Source organism: Gallus gallus, chromosome 6 (assembly GCF_016699485.2).
Source record: "Gallus gallus isolate bGalGal1 chromosome 6, bGalGal1.mat.broiler.GRCg7b, whole genome shotgun sequence".
Lineage (NCBI taxonomy): Eukaryota > Metazoa > Chordata > Aves > Galliformes > Phasianidae > Gallus > Gallus gallus.
In genome coordinates this window covers 5,503,917-5,528,672 of record NC_052537.1, presented here as the reverse complement: position 1 = coordinate 5,528,672, position 24,756 = coordinate 5,503,917, and the positions used below count along the sequence as shown (strand labels likewise).

At 39.7% G+C, this 24,756-nt stretch overlaps 1 protein-coding gene across 4 annotated transcripts in view; it reads left to right on the top strand.

Moving 5' to 3' along the window:
* RET (ret proto-oncogene) overlaps positions 1-24,756 on the top strand; it is a 106,597-nt gene that overhangs the window by 55,758 nt on the left and 26,083 nt on the right. For all 4 annotated transcript variants that reach the window (XM_040702280.2, XM_040702279.2, XM_040702281.1 and 1 more), the window contains 6 exons: positions 13,436-13,687; positions 15,238-15,531; positions 16,003-16,244; positions 18,103-18,304; positions 18,766-18,965; positions 24,316-24,574. In XM_040702280.2, the coding sequence (XP_040558214.1) occupies positions 13,633-13,687; positions 15,238-15,531; positions 16,003-16,244; positions 18,103-18,304; positions 18,766-18,965; positions 24,316-24,574 (1,252 nt within the window). In that variant the 5' untranslated portion in view covers positions 13,436-13,632. The remainder of the gene's footprint in view (positions 1-13,435; positions 13,688-15,237; positions 15,532-16,002; positions 16,245-18,102; positions 18,305-18,765; positions 18,966-24,315; positions 24,575-24,756) is intronic.

The window sequence follows — 24,756 nt, the reverse complement described above, 5'->3', positions numbered from 1 at the left end:
CATAAAATGTGTTAAACTCTTACAATAGTGCTAATAGTTCAAATACCATTTTGAACCTACGTTCTGGTCAAATATGTTTAAAACAACATATTTCATTACCCAGGGAGTAGGTGCTCCTTAGCTTAAATGTCACACTTTGTCATTCTTTTTGACTAAACCGTTTTATGCAACAATCTTTTTCATCTTTTTCTCCTCAGATGTCATCCACACTCTCAAACACAAACTTTGCAGACATGTCAAAATTTATTGTTATCCTGTCTGTGAGTAGTTGCATGGTGTTGTTTTGAATCTCAAACCTGCTGAAGTCAATAGGGTTCTTGACCTCAGCAGCTTTGAATGAGGACAGTAACTATATTAAAATCTGTAAGGCATGCATGCAATGTCAGTTGATCCAAGTCTATGCTCAGGTCTGGACTCGGTGCTATTTATGCGGATGAACTCAAGCATGTATGTTTAACATGTGGTCTTCAGGGAGGAGAGCTGAAGTGCCCTATGCCCAGATGCTCCTTAGTGAAACTTGGACTTGTCTGGCACAGCAGTGCCAACTGTGTTATCGCCCAGTCGGTTAGCGTGTGCTTTCCGCCCAGCTCCTCAAATTATTTCCAATCTAAGAGCCAGGACTACTGATGAAAAACACATGCTCCTTAAAGCCTGAATTATTTAAGGAAACTTTTGAGTGCTCCGTGCACCCTTAAATGAGACATAGTTGTCAGTCTGTGGTTTTTCAAGGTGCCCTTCTTCCAGAAAGATAAACGAAATGGTGAGCTTGAAAAGCAGTCAAAAGTATTGGCTCCTATGCTTACCCTTATGTACTGTTACCCAGATTTTCATCCTCAGTTAACTGCTGACTGTAACCCATGTAACAAAGCATCTGATGGCCACTACTTGTCTTTTTCTTTCTGAAGCACCCAGTGTTATAAGAAAGTATGCGATGCATATGGAAGACCACGCAGTCAGTAAATGTATTTTGTTTGTGTGAATATTTGTGTTTGCATGATAGGAAATGGTGCTACAGGCAGAGGAGTGCTTCCAGTGCTCGTCAGATTTTGCCTTTCAGATCGTGTAAACGTGTCGTATGTGTGATGTTTTCACTCAAAATGATAGTTGTTAGAGGAGAGGATGCCTCTGCAGCAGCCTTCATTTAAATTGTTTCCCATAATGATCTTGTCTCACAGTGGACTACTCTGCTAGCAAAATTAAATGGAACTGATGTGCTGAAATACTTGCAGATAGACCTGCACAGAGTAAATCAAGAGAGTATGAACCAGAATGTCATGAGGGCACCAGGCTTCACAGACAGTTCCTTTGTAGCAGAAACTGAGTGGATTTGCATTGAGTTCAAAGGCACACATTTCAATAAGGTTACTTTTTTTTTTTTTTTCTTCCCACAAGAATCATCTCTGGAATTCAGCTCAAGTTTTGAATACAGAGTTACAGGTAACATTTCATTTGGATAGTGATAGGACAAGGAGGAATGGTTTTAAATTGGGACGGGGGAGGTTTAGGTTGGATATTAGGAGGAAGTTTTTCACCCAGAGGGTGGTGACACACTGGAACACGTTGCCCAAGGAGGCTGTGGATGCCCCATCCCTGCAGGCATTCAAGGCCAGGCTGGATGTGGCTCTGGGCAGCCTGGTCTGCTGGTTGGCTACTTTGCACATAGCAGGGGGGTTGAAATCAGATGATCATTGTGGTCCTTTTCGACCCAGGCCATTCTATGATTCTGTGATTTCACTATGAACACTTTATTTCATTGCAGAGACAATTTTGCATTTCCTTCCTCCCCTCATTTTTTTTTTTAATTGAATCTTCAAATAGAAATTTTCATCTGAAATTTCCCACTACTGTATTTTTTTAACCTAGTGTAGCATAAGAATCCCAGGAGTTGTATTTTTCCCCTTTTGTGTCTTTCTGTCATGCTGACTTTCCAAATTCAAGCAAAGTTTAATTTCAGTATTGAGTCCTGAACCTGTCAGAAAACATTCCTGAAAGGAAGAGTACACCCTAATACAAAGGTTTTATTGGTAGCTGTAATATAGACAGAAATCCCAGAGTTATAAACATTGTGATCACTTATTGAAATGTAATAGCTACCAGTAATGAGAAAGTGTACTCTTATTCGCACTTAAACTCTGTTAAGCTTCTACAACTGCATGCTTATTCAGAAGAAAAGCATCAAGCCAGCCAGCTATTCATTTTTGCTGCAGGGAAACTAATTCATGGAAAGCGTTCTTGGAAGAGTCAATTCACTTGAGTTTTAGCCATGATGTAAAACCGTTTGCTTTGTTCCTACCCAGGTGTTTGTGCCCTTTCTTTTAAAGCACAGGTAACATTTCTGAGCAGAAAGAGTAAACCTGCACTTCTGATTTTGTATTTCTGTAGCATTCACGTGAAATCTGAACTTCTATTTTCATTATGCATTATAGTCTTTTATCCTGTGAACATTATTGCCTTGACAGGGAAAGAGGGGAAGAAGAGGAAATGAGGTCTTGTGCTGACACTTAAATTAAAAATGTAAGCTCTGGATGAAATGGTGCAGCAAGCACCTTTGCAAAGGAGTTGAGAAACCAAAATGCCTTGATAAAATGTGCATGGGGATACTGTGCTGAAACAAGATTTGAGTATTTCTTTGTGACTTGAGATGCCACTCGACATGTTTTCAGCTTGTAAAAGGAGCAGGGGAAAAAAAAAAGTGGAAGCATTGATTTCAGCAGCTGAGAGGAAAAAAAAAAAAATCTGTTTTTAAACTTTGTGCAAAAAGATTCTTTGTGTGTGGGGTTGCCCAGAGGCTGGTCACTGAACTACTATAGTACTGTCTTCAGCTCTGGGACTGTCACTTACACTTTGCTTATCCATTGAGAATGTGTGATCAGAATGACTATTCCGGTAGTCTTACATGTAGTTCAGAATAAATGTCAACATCAAGGGCTATCTGTGTGCCTCGGTGCAACCCTGGCCTCAGTTCTGACCTATATATAGGAGACATTGCTAATGATTAAAGATGGTATGTGATCAGGAGTTTGCCGATAGAAATGATGCGTCTTTCTTGGTAGTAAAAAGCACATCAATGTATGTACTCTCTTGTTTCGGCAGTGGAGGATATAAAGCATGGAGCAAGAATTTTGCTTTATAGTAAAAAAATTCCAGTGGAAAAAGGCATTGAGATACCTATGAAATAAGCAAAATCAGTTCTTAGTAACCAAGGGAGGAAGTTTTGTTCTCGGGTTGTTTGCAGCACCCAACAGAAAAGGACCCAAAAGTTTCCTTAAGGGGAAAGAATGCTTTTGTAAACTCTAGTAAAGACCTCTAGTGCTCCAGGTTTACTACTCTAAGGGTGAGCTGAAGACCAGGACATGCGAATGTACTGCGGATTTGAAAATCAGAGGCAGCTCCTTCTGCAGCCTAATATCATTCTTTTACACTTCTCTTTAGTTCACTCCTGTAACTTGTCAGAAACACAACGTAACTCATTTCTATCTTGAAGCTAGTTGAAATGTGCTGTCTGAAAAACCCATCAGTGTCAAGTGTATATCACTAGTGTTATGTCAGGCTGTTTCCAAGCCTTGTCAATACAATTTTTTTTTTGCCATTTTGCTGACAGCATTTATGCTTTAAGACAAGAACGTAATAGCTACTGTGTGCTCATGATTAAAAGTCCTCGAAGGAAAAGCTCTGTTTTATTAAGCAGTGACGTTCACATCTGGGATAGGGTTTTTGTTGTTGTTTTTTTAATGATGGTGGGTGTAATACATTCTTTTATGAAGCTATTTTATAAGCAGGTCTGTAATGCACTTAGAAAATATTAACAGTAAAGTGCAGATGTGTTGTAATATCGTTTCAGATCTTCTCGTGTCCTTCAGTTTGAAGCATATATGTGTATTTCCTTGAAGAAAATGCTACAAATTGAAAATGAGAAGTACCAAATAGACAACATCTTATTTCCCACATTTCGTTTTGTAGAACACCTAAAACATGGTAATATAAATCAAAACGGTCTCTAAATTCATGACCAAACTTGAAATAAATAAATAAATGAATAAAGGTAGCAATCACGACGATATTTCACTTCCTGGATTGAAAAATTGAATCACAGGCTCATAGCTCCCTTGAGTGTTTGGGAAGAGAATAGCAGCTCTTAATAATAGAGCACTTTCCTGTGAGAGAGGCACGTTTGTGTCATTAGCGTTTTCCTGGCAAATTTTCAACCACCAGCAGCAAAAGTTTTCATTGATTGCCTCCTATTCTAAGGAGGTAATGATACTGCTGTCACTTTCTTTCATGAACTTCATGAATTGGAGAAAATTAGGGAAGATAGTGATATAAGATATGGATAAAACACAATTCAGGCTGAGCTACTTCCCTTGCTGCTGCAAAAGGAGTAGTAGAATAGTTTTTAAACATCTGAGCTAAATATAGAAAATAGATTTTCCAATACAGTAGTGGAGAATCCAAAGTAAAAATCCATCAAGACGCGGTCAAGTCATCTACCTTCCAGAAAATAAGAAAGGGACACGAGCATCTGTTCTCTGAAATTCAGAGCCCTTTCACCATGGCTCAGGTAGAGAAGCCACTACTGCTGATCCCCTTTGAAGAATTAGACCTTGGGTACTTATTCAAAGGTCATACCGTTAACATTTCATCAGTGGTTACCATTTTGTTAATTGCCACTGTGGAGTGACAATGAGTGGAAAAAGCTATCTGTGTGAAACCTTGTTATGTATTTCACTTGACTGTACTTGCCCTATGAAGATGCTTAGAAATAGGAAATAGATGGAGGTGTTCGTGGTCATTAGCATCCAGATTGCTCTGAAATGTCAGAAAATGATCCCTGATGCCTTGGCTCCATCTATTTATAATTGACTGGAAGGCTCACGTTTATTTTGATGATGCAAAATCGAGTGCAGCTGGAGAAAAGGAAATGGGGAAACTTGAGATAAAGTGGTAATGCAGCTCAGGAGTTTGTGTGTGTAGAAATCCTTGTCATAAATCAACAGCTATTTTTTTTGGTTCGTTCATTTTTGTGACTTGGGATTGTGGAAATTTAGTACTTCTGTATTAAGCAAGGAGCACAGTGATCTAAATCTTCATCTTAATGCAGGAAATGCATTGTGATACTGATGCTATTCTGACTAGGATAATTAATTTAAGCTTATTTGTTCTTACTTTTAAGGATCTTTTCATCTCATCAAGTATGCTGAGCAATTTCTGTGGATAAGATTGTCTTGTGGTTTATTTATTATTATTTTTTTTGCAGGTTTTAAATGCATTTTGTTTTCAGCACCTTGTTCTCCATCTGAATGCTATAATGTTGACCCCGTGTATGAGCTCAGCGTTTCTGGAGTAAATATATGAGAAAGCTAATTGAAATATAACAAGAGTTTAGAGCGCTTGTATGTCACTACATTATTAATTGAGGATTTTATGGATTGAGATTTACAACTTGTGTACCAGCTTTAGCACAGAGCAGCTATATGTGCTGGTCTCCTCTAGCTTCTCATGCATCACAGCCTCTGCGCACATGTTGTATATAAACACATTTTGGAACTCACATACAGAGTGCACATGGAGGGTGAATAGGAAATTGGTTGCTGTTTTGACAATTGAAAATGAAAGAGCAGTGTGTGTCCACCTTTTTATCTCGGCTTCTCTTGTCATGCGATGCGGAATAATTCCACTTGCAAGGAACATGAGCACTGTGAACAAGCATGGAATATGTTGAGTTGTCAGGGTGCACTGAAACCAGTGAAAGCAAAAGAAAAATCAGAGCTAGCAAAAATGGTGGACCAGTGCTTGTAGAGTCTGTCTGCAGTGGAGCTGAAAATGCTATATAAAAATAGCATTGTAACTCTTAGATACTCAGTTTTGCCTCTCTTCTTGATAACCATGGCTGCTTTCTATAAACCTATGTAGTACAGAACCGAAATGACCATACACAATGTAAAATGAAGAACTTGTGATTACTTCTAAGATCTCTTGTTTGTAGGTCTTCAGTGGGGCTTGCTTGGCCCCTAGCCCTAACTGCTTCCTGCTTTGGAGCGAATATGTTATGAACTGTTCCAATGCATAGAGAGTACATAGCATTGTACAAGATGTTTCCAGTGATAAGGAGGTACTTACAACTATCTCAGTAGAGAAATATACAAACATAAAAATATTTAGGATCTTATTTTCATCTTGATACATACATATCTATGTGCACGTGTGTATACGCTCTACTATCGTGGGTATTTAAGTGGAGATTTTTACCTGTCACCGGCTGTAAGCAAACTCAAAGCCTCAAATTTTGCAGCACTTGGCATGGGATATCTTTGAGATATTCTTTTCAGTGTTCTTCAACTCAGGATTAGTTGCCAAAACAAAATACAGATCACCGGGTGTTTACTTATATGTAAACAACATGTATTGGGCTCACACAGAAGTGAAACAGTGGTACAGAAATGAAACATCGTCATCTTTTTTATTTTACTGCCTTGTAAACACCTGAAATGTGACCTTAATGGAAATAAATTCTATCAACCATTTATTAACGTAACATGCTGCCAGTCAGTTTTTCCATCTTACGTTTCAGCTCTGTACACGTACTAAGTCAAATTATATCCAGTTACTCTCAAGCAATTAAGCCATGCCTCAAAAAGAATTACTTAATCAAATAAACAATGAGGAATTAATATCAGAATCAGGATTTAAAGAATTTGCAGAAACCCTTGCAGTTTCTCAAAGAAGCTTTCTGTGCTCGTTAATTTCTGTGACGAATGGTGTATGTTTCAGTAATGCTGGTGTTTAGATCAGTGAACTATCAAGATCTTGCTGTCTTGATGAAAAGTAACAAAACTATACGAAAGCAAGAGAAAGGAAGCTTCTAGCACTTCTGGTGCTTGTAGAAGTTCAAGAGTGAGTATCTAAAATGTACCTAGAAGTATGGGCTCTGAGGAGAAAATGTAGACATGGGTCTGCTTCAGGCTGAGGTCAAACATGAGGAAACGTGTAGAGCATTGGAGGTTATTGTCCCATTTTCTGGAAGATACGTATTTGCCAAAATCAAAACCTTGACAATTCTCACAAATCCAATTGAAATACTTCATTTTTTACTCATTTAGGGATCTGTCTTTGGACTTGAGCTTGTAAAATTTATGTTCTAAATGCCTGACGCCTTAAGAAAACATTATTTTAATCTACGTCTCTTGGCTCTGGCAGATCCATCTTATTAATGTCTTGTGGAATTCTCATTTTCGAGATTGGCGTGTTAATACAGGTGGTCAACTGAGCTTTTCTATCGCATATTTGTATCTACAAAATTTGTATGTTTCCAATCAAAATCCAGGCTTGTTTTCAATATGAGCATGGGAATGTGGTGAAGAAAATCACAAGAGAGGCAATTAAGTTAAAGCAGACCAGTTTATCAGGTCTGGAATTTTTCTAGCCATTGTTTCTGCTTGCCATCACTTTGCAAGGACCTGTTCCCTCTGGAAGTATCATATTCTATAAAACACGTGTATTCCTCCGGTGTTGCTGCCATTGAAATTCATTCTGTCATTCTCTAGCAGCGGTGCTGCAAGTGAATGCACACATCAGGTGAAACAGCAATTACCAGGCTCTGTAAAATTTGAGTGTCCTTTCAGAATATTGGGCATGAAGCTCTGCAGTGATCGGTCCACTCTAACCTAGGATCCAGAGGAGCAGCTTTACAAGACAGGAATTCATAACGTTTTCTGTTTGAAACGCTTTCTTATGTTTGCTGTTCCACATCACATCTGTTACAATTCCTTTAATTATCAGCTCAAAATAACTTACCTAAAAATAAATAACGTCACGCTGCTGAACTGCAGGAATGGCTTGCTGGTTCATTTCGTGTTTGTCAGCTCTTCTGCTGTGGTTCTGGTGACTCTCAGGCGTGCTGTGATTTACACCAAGCGCAGTGATGCTGCTGCCCAAACTCAGTGCAGTGAGGACGGAATTTAACTGGGCTTCTCTGCATAAAACCAGGTGAATCTTGTAATAATTTGTGCAAAAACCAGTCTGCCTTGAGAGGTGGCTGCCCACACAGCAGGGCAGGAGGCTCGCTCTGTGCCTGGCTGCCAGGGTGCGCAGAGGGGACTGAAGCAGCCTGGGTTTCTAACACAGGTGCTGCGTCCCTGCTGGCCCCTGGGACAGCCAGCAAGCAGTGATAAGTGCACAGACCTCCCCACACTCTTCAGTTTCTGGCACTGAGACTTAGCCCAGCTAACAAAGCAGGCTGTTAGCTCACACTCCAGTATAAGCTGCAGATGTTAGCGGGGCTCCCCAGCAACTCCTTGTTGGCTGCTCCTTTTCAGAGGTGCTCAAACGGCTATGAAGGCTGCTTTGCTTTGTGTTATGTTTTGCCTTGGTGAATTTTAGTTCTTCGAGCAGTTATCTCTGGAGATGTGCAGCTCACTCTATTGGAAACAGTTCTTCTCCTGTGATTACCTTTTAAATGAGTCCCGGTGCAATGATGGATAGTGCAGTTCTGCATTTAAAATCTTGCTGCTGAACTGAAGGAAAGGTTGGAGCGATTCCCTACATGAGGTGGAGATCGTTCTCTATGTCAAACCACCCCTGACTGAAGAGCCACTCATCTAAATGCTGGCAGAAGCGCATCTATTCTTGTGGGATGGAGCAGCCTGTGTTAAGTGGCAAACATAGCCTTGAATACCTTGAAGGATATTCAGCCCCCAGCATTGTTTCTAGCTATGCTGTTTCATGCAGCCCTTCCATGAAGTGTCGGTGTTTTTTCTAAATGACTGACTTTTGGGTTAATAAGGGTGAGTTTTCTACTTAGTTTTGTATGGGCTAGAAGGACATTAAGTGGATGAATCCTTTAATTTGAAATACACAAGTGCATTGCTGCTCTTGTTCGCTGATGAATCGAACGTTGGGTATATTAATACTAGTAATGGAACATAATGGCTACTCATCAAAAGTAAAGATAATTATTTCAGGAATACAAAACTAACCTTGCCAGATAATTGCTTGTTGAAATCTGATGCTGTGCAACAAATGGAGGATTATTAGCAGCTGAGTCCCGTGTTCATCTGTTACATCATTATCTCCTATATGCTAGAATGATAGGGCTACCATTGCATTGAAAACATGCACCTTTTCTTTGCGTGTCAGTTTTTGATGTGGGATTTTGAGAGGTCTGCTCCATTTTTAAGAAGTGACCATGTTATCCTCCCAAGTGCTGGGGGGAGCTCGACAAACTCGGCCACATGTGGATTGTACAGGTGTCTGTTACATGCTGAATGAAAAACAACCATCATTCCATTTCCAGTTTGCTGATTTCTTTTTTCTTATGCTCTTCTTTTCTTTTTTTAAATGCTACTTAGTGTTTAAATGCTTGCTAATCCAGGCGACGTCGTGAGATTGTGGAGGTTCTCTTACAGTGGAAAAGAAGTTTAGCGTATAGCACGAATGGTGAAAGGATTGCAGAATGTAGTAGTCAGATAGAGAGGCATTTTTCTGATGACATGACTAATTAAACCCAGAGCAACTTAAAAGAGAGATGCTGCATTTCAGTCATTTGAACTTCTTAAATCAAGACTGGGACTTTTGATCAATTGCATGGTGTAACTTTAGCCAAACAGCAGCCATTTACGCTCTGAAGTTTCACTGTGAGCTGTGCAAAACGCCTGCTTGTTTAGCCAAACCCCGTGCCTCAAATTCAGGCCTTCAATTTGAGCAGTGTGCTGCTTTCACTCTCCCTGTGGCTTTAGCCGCGAGGTTGGAGCATCACCATACAGCATCTCTGAGTAGGATGCTGTGGGCTGCTTGTTGCCTCCTGGCCCTGAGCAGTGGCCACACTATGTGGGCTGAGACTCTGCAGGTGATCCCTGTGGACTTGGGATGCTTTTGTACTCGAAGCATATTCTTTCCCAGAGTGCTGCTTGTGCCTAGGATAATTCACTTCAACTCATGCTATTCAAAGTCTTACCCTGAAAGCTGCAGACCTTCTGGGAGACAGATTTTCATGCTAAACTTCTTTAATTTAGTAATAAAAAAGTTTAATGCCACTTTACTTTGTGAAGAACTTCTTTCTTTTGGAAGCTGTTTACATCAAGGCTTCAAAGTATGTGTAATCTCATTTCTCCACGCTCATTTTTATCTGCTTTCTCTCCTTGAACTGGAAAAATGCTGTCCTAACTGTATCTATTTCCTGTAGGAGCTATTAGTCAGTAGCATTACATCCGCTTCAACGTGATCACTTTTCCAATCTGTATGTTACTGATATGCTATTATCATGTTATATTGCTCATCCATCAGAGTTTGCAGTGTTTTCTGCGCTGACTGCAGAATCGAGGCGAGATGAAGCATCCTCTTTAAAATAATAATAATAATAAAAAACTTCAGAGATGCCAAGATATTCCAATAATTCCCTCTCTCTCTGTCTCTTCATCTCTCCTGTACTCAGTGATGTCCTCAAGTATGCTACAGAGCAAAAGCTTCTGATGGTGGATTTCAAGGTTATGATGTGAAATGTTTCCCTGCTTTTGACTCCTAAGCAAAAGCACTTTAACCATCTCAGCTCCCCCTTATTTAAGTGGCATATTCAATAAAAGCTCCATCTGGTTTCCATAGGAATCTTGCACAAAATCTTGGAAATCGATTTTTGTCAGGACATAAGGCACTTTGACCAGGATTAGAACCTCTTCTTCCTGCAGTGTACCTGCCAGATGGCAAGTTTATTGAATCTGGTTTTAACTTACTAGGGCTTAAAGGAATGAACACAATTCAGAGAAGTGGGTGCTACGTTTCTACTTCAAAGGTCTCCTTCAAAATCACACTCCAGAGATTGACATGCAGAGTGTGGTTTCTACTTGGGCAGTCTGTTCCATACCTCTCATCTCTTCCAGTGCTTGAAATGGGATTAAAGAGTGGCACAAAGCACTTTACAAAATCCCAGCAATTTCGACGTCAGCAGCATGGGATGAATCTTGTTACAATAACACGGCTAAGTCAAATTTATCTTTATTTCTTTAAAACCATCTGACTTTCTACATTGCTGTAAAGAGTTTTGATTTGAAATACTTGCTTTCTGAGCGAAGCATGAAAATATTTAATATCCACTTAAGCCACAGGATGTGTCCCCTTCGTCCTTCCTCACATTAGAGGTGTTCACCCCAGTCTGAGAATTAAATAAATATTCCTCCATCCCGTTGCTAATGTTGTATAAGCCTCGCTTGCACACATCAGTGAGTTCAACCTATTTATTTGTTTATTCATTTATTTTCATCGAGCACTGAATATCCAGTGTTGAATTTCTTGGGAGGAAGTTTGTAGAGTTCTAGAATTGCAGTCTTATAGAAAATACCTGAAGGAAATCCATTCATTTGCATTGGGCCATGGGCCTTCTCTTTGTATATCACCTTATAGCTTTCATTAATGGACCTGCTTGTTAGGAATCCTGGTGGTGTGGATTCCCCATCCTTTCCTGCACTTCCAAAAAGATGCAGGCAGCAGGGCTGGAAAAAAGATAAAAAGATTTGAAATGCATTAAGAATGCTCAGATAATGGGGCCGGAGTCAGAAGTAATTGTTTTCTTCTCAGTAAGGGGCTTCAGGAGCCGCTGGTTAAAATGCTTTTCTAAGACTCCAAGAAAGGATTTTGTTGGCTTGCCTTTGAATTAATTACTCCGGAGCAAATTCACCTACTGCATCGCTTTACTACTTTATTCACATATTGCAAAGCATTTGTAGGACAAGTAATGGGTCCTGTAAATCACATGGATGTAATTGCATCCAGGGATACTAATGATGTCACGAAGCATTGCAAGGTAGAGTGGTTTCTGCGGTGTTTCCAAAGGAAATGAGAGGTCTCTCTTTATAGTTTGTTTGTCATCCTCTCCATTCAGTAAAATAGTGTACGAGTCTAATAGTAATATAGAATAAATGATATATCCTGGTGGTGTTTTGAAGATGTTTTGGCTTTATATCCAAACTGTTACTGCTGTGCTACCATCATTTCCATTTCTATCTGGCTTGCTTTTAGCTAAAATAGTCTCGTGTTCGTACCATATGGAAATTATTTTCATTTGTTCAGCAGATGTATGAGCCTTTTACATGTCTTACTCCGTATCAGATCAGATTATATGATAAAAAAAATCTGCAAAATGTTCTGCAAGTGTTCTGTTGTATGGGAGCAACCACGGGCTGTCAGTGCAGATGGAGGACATGTGTGACAGTTCCAATACTTCAGTGCACGCAAATATCACTGTTTGCATCCATACAGGTGGGATGTCTTTGCAGTTCATTCCAACATCAGTTTGCCTGCACACCCAAACAAGGGGCTGGTCTCTTTCAGCCAGCTGCAGTGGATGCAGATGTTGGCCTGTCTCTTGTGAATCTGAAAATCCCACCCAAACCTTACTTATCTTCAAGTGAGAAGCTCTTTTTTAAATTTGAAGGCGTCGTTCTGTTTAATGACCATATTGCAATCCAGAGCTCTGTCAGGGTACTCAGTATTTCTGGCAACTCCGTCAATCTGTTTACACTGTGATTTTCGTGCTTATTTTTTAATGACTGTTATCTCCACGTATATCAACCTTTTTACTGTGAGCGACTTTGCAAGAAGTAGAGTTGGAAGGGAGGCACAGGAAAGGGGCAGAGAGGTCACTGCAAAGTATAGGGTAAAATGAGAGTGTCTGAAAACAATGGACGTCAAGGTTCAGCTGAGAACTACTAAATACAAATGCCTATAACGTGATAGAGGAAAAAAACTGAAGAAGCAGCAGTCTGTCCTATTCATTGTTTTATAAATAGATGTATATTTCCTTTACCCATTCAGATAAGTCCGTTCTGAGCTTTTCATTCTGATATTTACAGCACTTATATGACTTGCATATAAGTTTTCTTTAAACAAGTCTCATTTCCTGTTCAGAAAGTAACACGTTGGCCTGCTCAGAAAGGGAGAGAGCTGCAGAAGGTCTTCTGTGTAGGAAGGTTTTATGACCCAAGGATACATTTGAGAGAACTCTGATCAATTTCTGTGTTTTCTCTCAGCAGAAAACAGGTTTACATTTCTAAACTGTGTGATTTCATCAAAAACTTTTCCCCTATCTGAATAATATCTGTGAAATATGGGCTTAGGTAAAACCTGGCAAGCAGAGGTTTGTTAAGTGTTCAGCTTGAACTGGGCCACACTTATAGCAGAGCAGTTCTACTTTCAAAAAGTAGATGACTGTGCAGCTTCAGCATAAACTGTGGGCCAGGTCTTTGGTGGCTATGTCCCTGGCTTGAGTGCAACAAAAACTATACTGATTTCTGCCAGATGAGGATCTGCATTTTTCTTATCTCTTTTAATGCTTCTTTAATCCTCACAAAATGAAGCGTTCAATTCTTTGGAAGCGCATCTCTTAAGAAAATGCCAATGCAAAAATCTTGTGACTGGGATGAACTCTCCTGCTATGTGCCTTCCTTTGCAGCTTCCTTTGGTCTGTACTTCCCCAGAAAGGAGTACTCAGAGAACGTCTACATTGACCAGCCAGCAGGTGCGCCGCTCCTACGCATCCACGCCTTGAGGGATTCACATGGGGAAACAGCCCACTTTCATCTGTGCCAGAATCTCATCATTTCTCGAGCAAGATCCCATGAAAATCACTGGTTTCAAATCAGAGAAAAAATGGGACTTCTCTACCTCAGCAAGAGCCTAGATAGAGAAGACTTTAACATGCTGTGTAAGTACAAGAAGACTAGCTTTTCTAGTGGAAATTTCTGTTGTTAGAGTGTCTTCAGATCACAAGATTTATCCATCAGCAGTGAGCACTGAATTTGGGAAAAAAAAAAAAAAAAAAAAAAAAACAACCCAACACCTACTATTTTAAAACGAAGAACCAGACCCAACAAAACCTGCAGCAAATACAAGGAGATGCATGCTGAAGCAAATGTTAATCTGAGACGGATTCAGTTACTCTCACTATGACATTGAGATTTGCAGTTTATTCATCCACTGATGCAAATTGAGCCAGTTCTGCTGTATCGATGTTTGGTGCTTAGTTAGATGCAATTAGATTACTTCAAACTCTCACATAAACAGCCCTCAAACTCTGGCAGCATGGATTCATGCGGATTTGCAAACAACACCAGTGGTTCTTGGAAGAAGTGGTTGTGTACCTCTCTTTCCCTCTAGAGATTTGGCTTTGTTAAGGAAGCTTAGTGTTCCGCTACAGAAAGGAGTTACCTCAGGTTTTTCCCCTTTTGTACTTTATCAGTAAACTGGTCTTGGTGATTTTGATCCATGAGGAAATTATCATTTGATGATGGTAAAAGAAATGGATGAGATGCTAATGGCATACTGCTGTGATCAGTTGCAGAAATTCTGCTGTTGGACAGCCTGTACTAAGCGATGAGTTGAAGGGCCATGTATCAACACTGCTCTTTGGCTGAGGTGCCTTTATGTTTAAATGTTCAACTTCAGGCACTTACTGTTTCATTTGTTTAGTGCTTAGTATCTCATCCTTTTTCTCTGCATTTTTGATACTCATAAATATCAGATACCCATTTGTAACTGGGCAAGGGAAGAACAGCTATCCACAACTTGAAAGTCTTGGGGCTTCTTGTTCTGTTCATATCACAGTGACCTATAGAGCCTTTCCAAGTGTATTAGAACTGTCAGAGATGTTATCATTCTGTCTGTAGTCAAATGCTGCTAATCAAAATAATTGAGTCTTGAGGGTGTATTAGTAGATGCCACAAGTTGATTTAAATGTCTGTGTTATCTTTTGGCCAGCTCTTTGTATTTCAGAATGATGAAGCAGATTGTGCTCTAAACACTTTAGCCCATACCTTCAACTGGTATAAATTGTCACAGCGCTGTGATTTAATGACAAAAGTTTTGGGTCTATTTGTTACCATTTTGGACTCTTTTTCCCCACTGCAACCCTACCCTGCTCTAGTCCCTTAAAACAACAACAACAAAAACCAGTCAAAAATCTGATTACTAGCAGTGACTTGTTATATGTTAGTGTCTTACATGCAAAACACTGGTATCATTTAGGGACGTTCTATAACTTAAAACTTGTGGTATGACACCTATCAGTTCTTAGCTTTCTGGGGTGACTAGGTTTAAGATCTAAGGTCTTCCAACCAGCAAATGATATATTCAAGAATTGTTGTTATGTAGCAGGACTGTACAGTTGTTTGTGAAATAATGGACTAGAGCACAGAAAGCGTATAAGAAATGGATTGTCTTCCATAAAACATTTTGTCTGGTGTGTTCTTTCTGAAGCTGTAGGAAACTGGATGCCATTATCAAAGGTGATGCTGTATGTCTTCCTCTCATCTCACCCTTTCCAAGAGAAGGAATGTGACTCTGCTACTCGTACCACAGTCGTCCTCTCTTTGATCAATGCTACTGCACCAGCTTGCAGTTCACTGTCAGCAAGGCAGCTTTGCTTCACAGAAATGGATCTCTCCTTTCACATCAAGGAGAATAAACCCCCTGGTACATTTCATCAGCTCCAGTTACCCTCAGTTCATCATCTGTGTCAGAATCTCAGCATTACCTACAAACTGTTGGCAGGTAAAACTGGAACTGAATCACTTGGGACCCAGAAATAGATGCAAACAGCTGCACTGTTAAGATCTCTCCTGTAGTAGATCCTCTAGATTGATTGTCTAAAGGAAATTCCCTTTTATACGTGATCTGAGCCTGAATATTTTGTCTTTGAGTTATACAGAAAGGATGGGAAGGAGGACTGTCTCCTTCCTAAGGGAAAGATGGGTTTTAGAAGTCTGTACCTGGCAAGAGAAGATTGGGGATATTCTGAGCTTTCAGTTGTGCTTCATCTAGACTGCAGGAACTTCCATGTTTTCTGCCTACCCTAATACTGCTCCACAACTTTTTTTTCTGTTTCACTTCCTAGTCTGCCTTTTGTTATGCAGTCATGATGTGTAAATGGATTTATTGCAAGAGAATATTAAAGAAGAAAACTATCAGAATTCTGTAATGGGAAGTGATTGTCCCTGTTTACATAGTGACCATGTTTTCCAGCCGAAGGCCTGCCTTTTCGGTACAATGAGAACACCACTGGTGTGAGTGTAACACAGCGCCTAGATCGAGAGGAGAGAGAGAGATATGAGCTGATCGCCAAATGCACCGTGAGAGAAGGCTTCAGGGAAATGGAGGTTGAGGTGCCCTTCCTCGTCAACGTGTTAGATGAAGATGACTCTCCTCCCTTCCTTCCCAACGGCACTGACACTGCAGATGCTGTCGTGGAGTTCAATAGAAAAGAGGTAATGTTCTCCTTTATTTGGTCCCTGAAATTTGGAGCACTGTGACACTAACATCAAGGATTTTGCTTTAATGCCCTCCTCCTGCTTATCCTTACCTGTGCCAAGGTGATCATTCATGAGGTCTGAACCCCTAAATGTCTTTCTGTGTGCCTCCTGCACATGTACACCCATTGCTTCAGTAGAGAAGTGTACAAGTGGGCTCTTGGGCTCTTCCTACCTAATTTGGCAGTGGTATATACAAGAAACCTCATTATGGGCCTAAATGACGCACGTTTTATGGGAGGATTTCTATTCCATAACAGCAACTTTGTTTTGCAGTCAAATTTCCTTTCAGAGTATGTTTTGCTCATAGTTATGTCTGAAAGGAAAAGAATGATTTTAGGATTTTGCTGCCACCTCCAGGCTAGAACAAGCACTTACAAGATGCCCATGAACGTACCATATTTGTCTGGTCATAAAGCAATTCCTGTTTGCTTTTGAGAACTTTAGGATTTGGGAATTTCACTTTTCTCTGGATGAGAAAAAGGGAAATTATCTTTAAACTTTTTTATGAAGTAGTACAATATCTCTGAAATTATGTGCCTGAAAAGTGTTCAGAATATACTGTTTCACTGCCAATTTGCAGTGGAAAAAAAAAAAAACAATATATTCAGAAACTTTCAATGTTTTCTATTAACTAAATAAGCCTCAAGCTACAGGATTGCTAGTAAAAGTACTGAAAGCTTTGTGGATTCAGCCTCCGGGTAGAAAATGCAATCTAGTAGATTAAACAGCAGACAGACAACACAGGCCATTTCTGTCATCTCAGGTAGTGAGTTTGATGGGTGTGACTTTATTTCCTTGAGTTTTAATTGCGCGTATTATTTGCCTGCTCTGTAAGTAGTACTGTAGAATGACATGGATTAAGTATTAAATCTAAAATATGACATACATTTGTATTTATAGATAGATTTCAAGAACAGAATATGTGCACTCACTTCCTACCTCAAAAGTTTGTCATTGTATTTTAGATGCAGACTGAATTAATTATATGGCAATGTATTTTTCACCACTACCTTGGTGACTGCTGTCTTTCTTTTGAGCCATCTAAAGCTTTTCCACCTCTACATAAGCAGTTAAGGATTCTCTGGGACTGATGTCTGTAGCATGTGTACTCGTCAATTTTATTGCAACATGCTTATAAGACTGGGAGCTCTGAAGTACTGGAGTTGAGGCCAAGCACAAACCAGAGCCCTTGCATTACCTGATACTCTCTCTGTAGCTGTAATGACTGAAGCTAGATCTAGTTGAAAAGATTGCCAAGGTGTCATTTACAGTTATTTGTTTGTTGATTGGTTGGTTGGTTGTTCTTTTTTTCCTTAACAGGAAGGTTGTCATTCTCTGCATCACTAAATATTTGTTTGGAAAGGTACTTCATTAGTTAATAAAAATGAAAAAATAAAAGAGTATGTGGACTGAGTACTCCTAGTTGCACAAGCTGGGAACAGTGCATTTTGAAGCTTGCGTGTGGCTCCTCACTAATTCACCCAAGTGCCAATCTTTGAACTGGATTAAGTGGAGGTTGCTGTATCCAAGAAACTAACACTGAGACCAGATAAGGTGTCCCTCCTTGAGCTCTGGAAGTGGCTATGAATACTAACCTGCTGTAATAAAATGTTCCTACGTATTTCCTGGAAGAAGAACAACAAAAAAGTTAGAAATAGCGGTATCCTGAAGCTTAAAATGGATTTGAATGTAAGAGTGAACCTGATTGAAAGTTGTTAGGTTTTATATTACCAATATTTTAATCTCCTAAATGTATATCAAAGGCAGAAAACTTCAAGGTCATTCAGCAATGTCATTTCTGATTTCCTTCCAGGGAACTGTCCTTGCAACGCTAACTGTGTATGATGCAGACACCACACCTATTTATCCCCTTGAAAGCAGCAGAAAGAAATACACAGGAACAATAATTACTGACGATCCATGGATAAATGAAACATTTCGGGTGGAGCACATTTTCGATGAAATCCACTTCAGCCCAAATGGCAGCCAAGTGAGAGGAACTCAACACGAATACAGTAAGGTCTCTTTCTTCGAATAAAAAAGTTACTTGACAACTGCTATTTAACTCTTCCAAGCATTTTGTAAATATTAAGCCAAAAAAAGCCGAGGGATTTTTGAGTTAAGCGAAACACCAAGCTTTAAACCTGTGCTGAAAAAAATGATGCATTTCTGTGATAGGGAAAATATGGGACGGAGCTCATAGTACAGAGAAGCAAGAGATTGTGATCATTCTCAATCAAATCTAACGACCTTCTCAGCAAGGTCGTTAGAAGAGAAGATCAACTCATCATACCTCTTCAAACCTCTTGAGTAGCACAGAGCATAAATCCATAGGAGTATATTTCCACCTGCTTTTGTTTCCTGTTAGCAATAGCTTTGATATTTTTAATTTGGGTGGGGAGGGGATAAGCACAGTATCGAGAAAACACGTTCTGAGATAATGTGGTCTGTAACAAACTAATCTTTTCTTTTGCAGAACTGGTACTGAATAAAAGTATTTCAGTCACAGAGCATCGTTCCTTCCAGTTGGATGTTTTGGTGAACGACACAGAATTTAATGGCCCAGAAAAATCAGTGATGCTTCATTTCAATGTCTCCATCCTTCCTGTCAGCATTCAGTTTCCAAACACAACTTATCGATTCACAGTAAACAGAAATGCTCAACGTTTTGCACAAGTAAGATCTGAGTTAATTATACCTTCACTCTGTTAGAAACCGAGCCAGTATGTAGAGCACGGGAGTGAAATGTAGGTAATCTAAATTCTGTTCCTTGATACTGACTCCAATTTGTATGCATGTGAAGTTTAGCGATCTGTGTTACAAGGTACACTCTGAAATTGCATGCGAGACATGAAATACCAGTATTCCAAAGCTGCTTCTTGTTTCTTCCTCAGTGATTTGGCTATACTGGCATAATTGTTGCTATTTCACTCCTAATTGTGTAGTTTCAGCAATTACCTGCTCATTTCTGTCTGCTTCTGGGGAACACTTGAGCTTAATTCCACATCTTTTTTTTTTGTCCTTACACAAAACTTTCAGGAATTCTTCCAGAGTTGGCACATAAATGTGCTCTCCCAATGGCACGTGGTTAAAGCATTGACTGTAGCTATTTTAAGTGGAATCAATGAAAAACGTGACATCAGTATGACTGCTGCTGGATATTGCCATGGTGGATATGGGGTAGACTGGACAATAGCTCTTCCATGGTATAAAAGCAGAATAGAAGCTACCTGTGGAAACATTTATAGGCAGAAATAGAAGTGTGTATTATATTCAGAGGAACTTGCAGCCATTACTGGCATATGTAGAAATAATTGGAAAAATATCAACAGCAAAAAAGTGTTCACCTTACTTATTGGAGTCCCAGCTCTACATTTTCCAGTATGTTAATATCTTTCTCTCAATAATGGCTAGTTCGTAATTAATGTGTTTCCTAATTTAACCCTCAATTGAGTTTAATCACCACCATTGCTATTAATATTGCCTTCCAGAAACACCTTCTAACTGGTTGACATTAATCATGAGAAAATTGCAATGTAATTGCTGTGGAACATGTACATTAATAAGGAAGCAGTTCAATACAGGTAGCGTTATGGAAGTGATTATTAAAAACATCAGTGACGAGCCATTTTGGGGGAGCTGCTGAAAAGTACTTGTCATAACTAAATACAGCTATAATGCCACTGGTTTATTTGCGCAGAGAGAAGGTCTGGGACTAAAATATCATCATTCCAACTGCAGAGAAAACCAGTTCATGAGAAGTCTTCTAAGGAAGAATTCAGTTTTATTCATCTTTAAGACACTGGTTGCAAAAAGAAAGGAAACCTGGATATAATCCATGTTTATATATTTAATCTGAGAGAAGGCACTATGATCTGATAGCTCTTGAGAGTACAGAACAGGCCTTACATGACCAATAAAAATGCTGCTGCTTAGTCATGGGGCATTTTACTCCTAGACTGCATAGCAGAGCCTAAATATAGAAAAGATTCAAAGTGTGTTCACACAGTGGGCTCCTTAGGAAATGCCATGAAATCAGTGGTTTTCATCCTAGAAGAAGTAACTATGAAAATGCTTAAGGTAGTCATAGTCTAGCCCTTAGCATCTAAAAATGCTAGGACATATTTGCATGTGTGTTTCAATATGACTGTAATTGTAAGAAGTGGGGAAACCTATTAGGTTTACATTAGTATATAAAAATTAATTGATTTTTTTGTGTTCATGTACACGTAATCAGACATATATGTATAGGTTTACAATATTATTATGACTTACTGAATTAATTCTGTATTGTCCCAATGGACAAATATGGTTAAACCATCTGTATCTGTGCATGCTCTGTATATGTTTGAAATCTGAAAGTATATAGCTTGTTAGTTCCAAAATGGCATAACTAAAACAAGTTAGCATTTGAAAGCTATGGTTTTTTTTTGTGTGTGTGTTTTGTCAGTATAGTGATACATTTGAAATAGAATTTTAGTGTTTCTGGGAACAGTAGAAACAATAGAACCTTGGAACAGGTTGCCCAAGGAGGCTGTGGATGCCCCATCCCTGGAAGCATTCAAGGCCAGGCTGGATGTGGCTCTGGGCAGCGTGGTCTGCTGGTTGGCGACTCTGCACATAGCAGGGGGGTTGAAACTCGATGATCACTGTGGTCCTTTTCAACCCAGGCCATCCTGTGGTTCTCTGATTCTATAATAGCACATGACAGTAATGGTGCAGTTTCACTGGGTGGCAGTAGTAGCAGGGAAAAATTGTTTCTAACATGAACTCCAAGTCTGTGGGAAGAGATCTCTTTTTGTGCTGCCTAAATGTAAATTCATAAAGAGGTTTTGCTCTGATTCTATACCATCAAAATTCAAAACTCATCCTGGCTCTGGAGATGATATTTTTGATCAGTTAAATTATCTTCCACATATTTCTGAGACCCTATTTGAACTTGCAGTGTGGTCAGGTTTGGAGCACAAGTCAACATAAGCAGTTTAGTACCCAGTACTTCACATTATTAAAGTTGTGTGCATAATTAGCTGTGATGTGCCAAAGCAGTGAGGAAAAGTACTGAGCCAAATCAATATGAAGGCTGAACTGTCTCTTGCCCTAAGGAAAGCACAAGAGCGTGAAGAAATGATTAACTGCTGGGCTGATGCCATTTGTCTATTTGAGCAGCTAAATGAATTGAATAACAGAAGCATGGCCTGATGGTACGGGCTTGCCTAGTGGCATTTAACTTATCAAAGAACTTAAAGCCCTATTGACATTTGCTGAGGTAAATGAGGAATAATATAGGGTGAGGTTTTTAAAGAGCTCACATGTCCAAATGTCCCTGGAATTCAGTGAAGAGGAACGTTATCATTATCCAGACTTGATTAAACTCTGGAGCTCAAAAGATGGATTTTTATATTCCTATTTCTGCTAATGATATTTCTGCATTAACTACTGGGTGTCTTACAAAATGCATCTTCGTAGATAACTCTGCTGTGTTTTAATGTTAACCCTGATTATCAGGCTATTTTCTATCCTCCTCACAAAAAAGATGAGTTGTCTCTGTCTATCTTCTTTCCATGGTGCTAAGCCCTGCTGCATTTGAGATTCATGCTGTGTCCAGAACCTGCAGGGCAGAGCGAGGTTATAAGCTTGAGCTTTCCCTAATGGAACCAGCAAGAAGGGAAAGCCCGTATTTCCCATAGAAAATTGTTGACCGGGGCGTTTTTTGATTCTCCTGAAGTGATAGAAAGAAAGCAAAACTGATCTGTGCTCTACAGTAAGGACATTCTGCTCTTCAGGACCCCCATCTTTATGTGGTCTCTGATCGAAAGAGAATGCCTATACAAAGAAATGATGACAGAGTAGATAGCGAGAAAAGACAGTTTTAATGTGGTCAGTATAAGGGCTAATACCACGGTACATCTCTATATTTTCCTCCTGCATCATGAAAGCACCACAGCAGCATTTGCAATACACATTGCCAATTTCAATGCAACATCAAAACTAAGATGATGTGGTCCTGGATGGGACATGTCTAGACGTTGTGTCTAGACAGATTTTATGAACAGTTTTCAGTCTTGTCTTTTTCTTTCTGCCAGTCCCAGCATGATGTAGGGAGGAGACAGCATCGAAGTGAACTACCAGAAACAGCCCAGCTTCTGGTTCCTTTAATAGTCTTTGTATGCTACCGTCACTGCCACTAAAAAGAAACAACAAAACAAAACCCAACATGTGGTGCCAAGTGACCAGTCCGTAGTACGAGTGGGAACATAAGATGAAGTAGGATTGTCCTATGACAGTGTATGCTTCCAGGATTTCAAGGGCTTCCTCTCTGACCGTGAATAGTCCAGTTCCATAGGAAGATGTACAATGTACTAATGTACAAAAAAAAAATAGTTTTTTACGTTCTATACTAGTAATAATACTAAAACCAGGATGTAGATATAAGCTTTTTTTACCAGCAGCAGTGGTGCTTGAAAACATATCTTAACCAAAGCCTTTGAAAAGAATTCATCGCAAAGCCTTCTTAAATAATACCCCACCCTTCACATTGTGGTTTTTCCTGCAAGGAAAGCCAATTTATCCGGATCTGATCCGAATCCCACTTCAGTAAATGGAAAAAACCAAAGTGAGCTTTGGATCAGTTCCTATAGGAGCTGGACCGGAGACAGGGTTTTACATTCCAGTGCTTCTTAGATGAATTTTTTGGGACTGAAGACTGCTTTAGCATACATATTCTGGCAGGCAGAAAGTCAAATATGGCAAATCCACATATTCTCATTCTTAGATGAATATATTAAAAAAAATTCAAATGGGAAACAATGAGGTTCTTATGCCTTTTAAGGCTTTCATAAAACTCTGCTGGCCAGAAACTTTTGACTGTAGTATTACAAAACCTACACATTAGCAATTTCTATTTCTGTCTTATTTGAGAAGACTCTCAGCTTTGCTCACACTGAAATGTTTGCTTTCTCAAGGAAATATGAGCTTTTCTCACAGATCAGCCTGGGGCAGAGCAGGGACTGAACTCAGACTTTCCCAAATTGCAGTGATGCTATCACTGAACGTTGCCTACCACCAGCAGCAGGCACCAAATATTGTCGAGTCTCTCGGCCAAGGCTTTTGTTGTTTCCACTGCTAAACAAAAGACAACGGGTAATCCTTTGCCCCTCTTTCTTACTGAGAACGACTCACTTTTGAAGGACTTGAATAAATCACATTTGAAGGATTCACTTAGTAGATGAGGTGTTCAATGCTATTTCACACAGTATTCTCCTAGAGACACTTGCTGCTCATGGCTTGGACAGGTGTACTTCTTGGCTTGAAGCAGGAATAGTATGGCCAATGGAACTAGGGAAGTGATTGTCCTTTTGTCTACAGCATTGATGAGACCACACCTCAAGTGCTGTGTTCATCCCTGCTGTTGCTCAAGGAAGTGCAGGGATGAACAATGAAGCTGGTGAAGAGTTCTAGGAGACAAGACTTAAAGGGAGTGACTGCGGGAACTGGGGCTGTTTAGTCTGCAGGCCAAGGAGAGACGTCATGGCTCTTTAGAACTGCCTGAAAGATTACTGAGAGAAAGTTGCCAGTCTCTTTTCTCAGGTGTTGAACTATTGGATGCAAGGAAACAGTCTCAGGTCACACCAGAGGAGGTTTAGATTGGCCATCAAAAATAAGAGAGGGTGGTTAAACATTGGAACAGGCTGCCCAGGGAAGTGGTGGTGTCCCCATCCATGGAGGTATTTAAGAGATGTGTGGAGGCGGCACTAAGGAACATGTTTTACTGAAAGGATTCGTTGTGTCAGGTTTACTGTTGGACTTGATAAACTTGACTGTGTTTTCCCTAACCTAGATGATTCTGCGATTCAGGTACTGCATTGATTTTAAAATATCAAAATGTATAAAGACAAGTTAAATACTGAACTGTGCACGGTGAAGCATTCTTCATTTTCTTTAAGGTATTTTTGTAAAGCACAGAATGTTTTTGATGTTCGGTTTTGTTTCTGTTGTCTATGACTGCTTTGCTGGTGTTTGATCCTAGATAGGAAAAATCTGCATCGAAAACTGTATGAAGTTCCGTGGTGTGAACATCACCTACAAGTTACTGTCCCCCAATGTGAGCTGCTATGCTGTCGGTATACTTCAAGGCCGAGAAGACAAATATGGAAGCCTTTATGTGAATGATTCCTCTGTGCTACTTAGACCTGAATGCAAAGAAATACAATACACCGTTCAAGCTACAGACAAGCAGAGCAGGAAACATACCAAAACCCTTTTCACTGTTGTATTAGAAGGAACTCGTAAGTACCTGAGCCTGAGCTACAAGATACAGATTGCAAAATTTGTTTTTATTTGGTGTTCTGATTCAGACCCAACTGCAACAGATACTTGTCTCAAGAACTAATGCACCTAAAGTGGTGTATCAGATGCAAATCCTTGTAAGAAGTCACAGTTCTCTGGCCTAACTGGATTTATTTGTCTC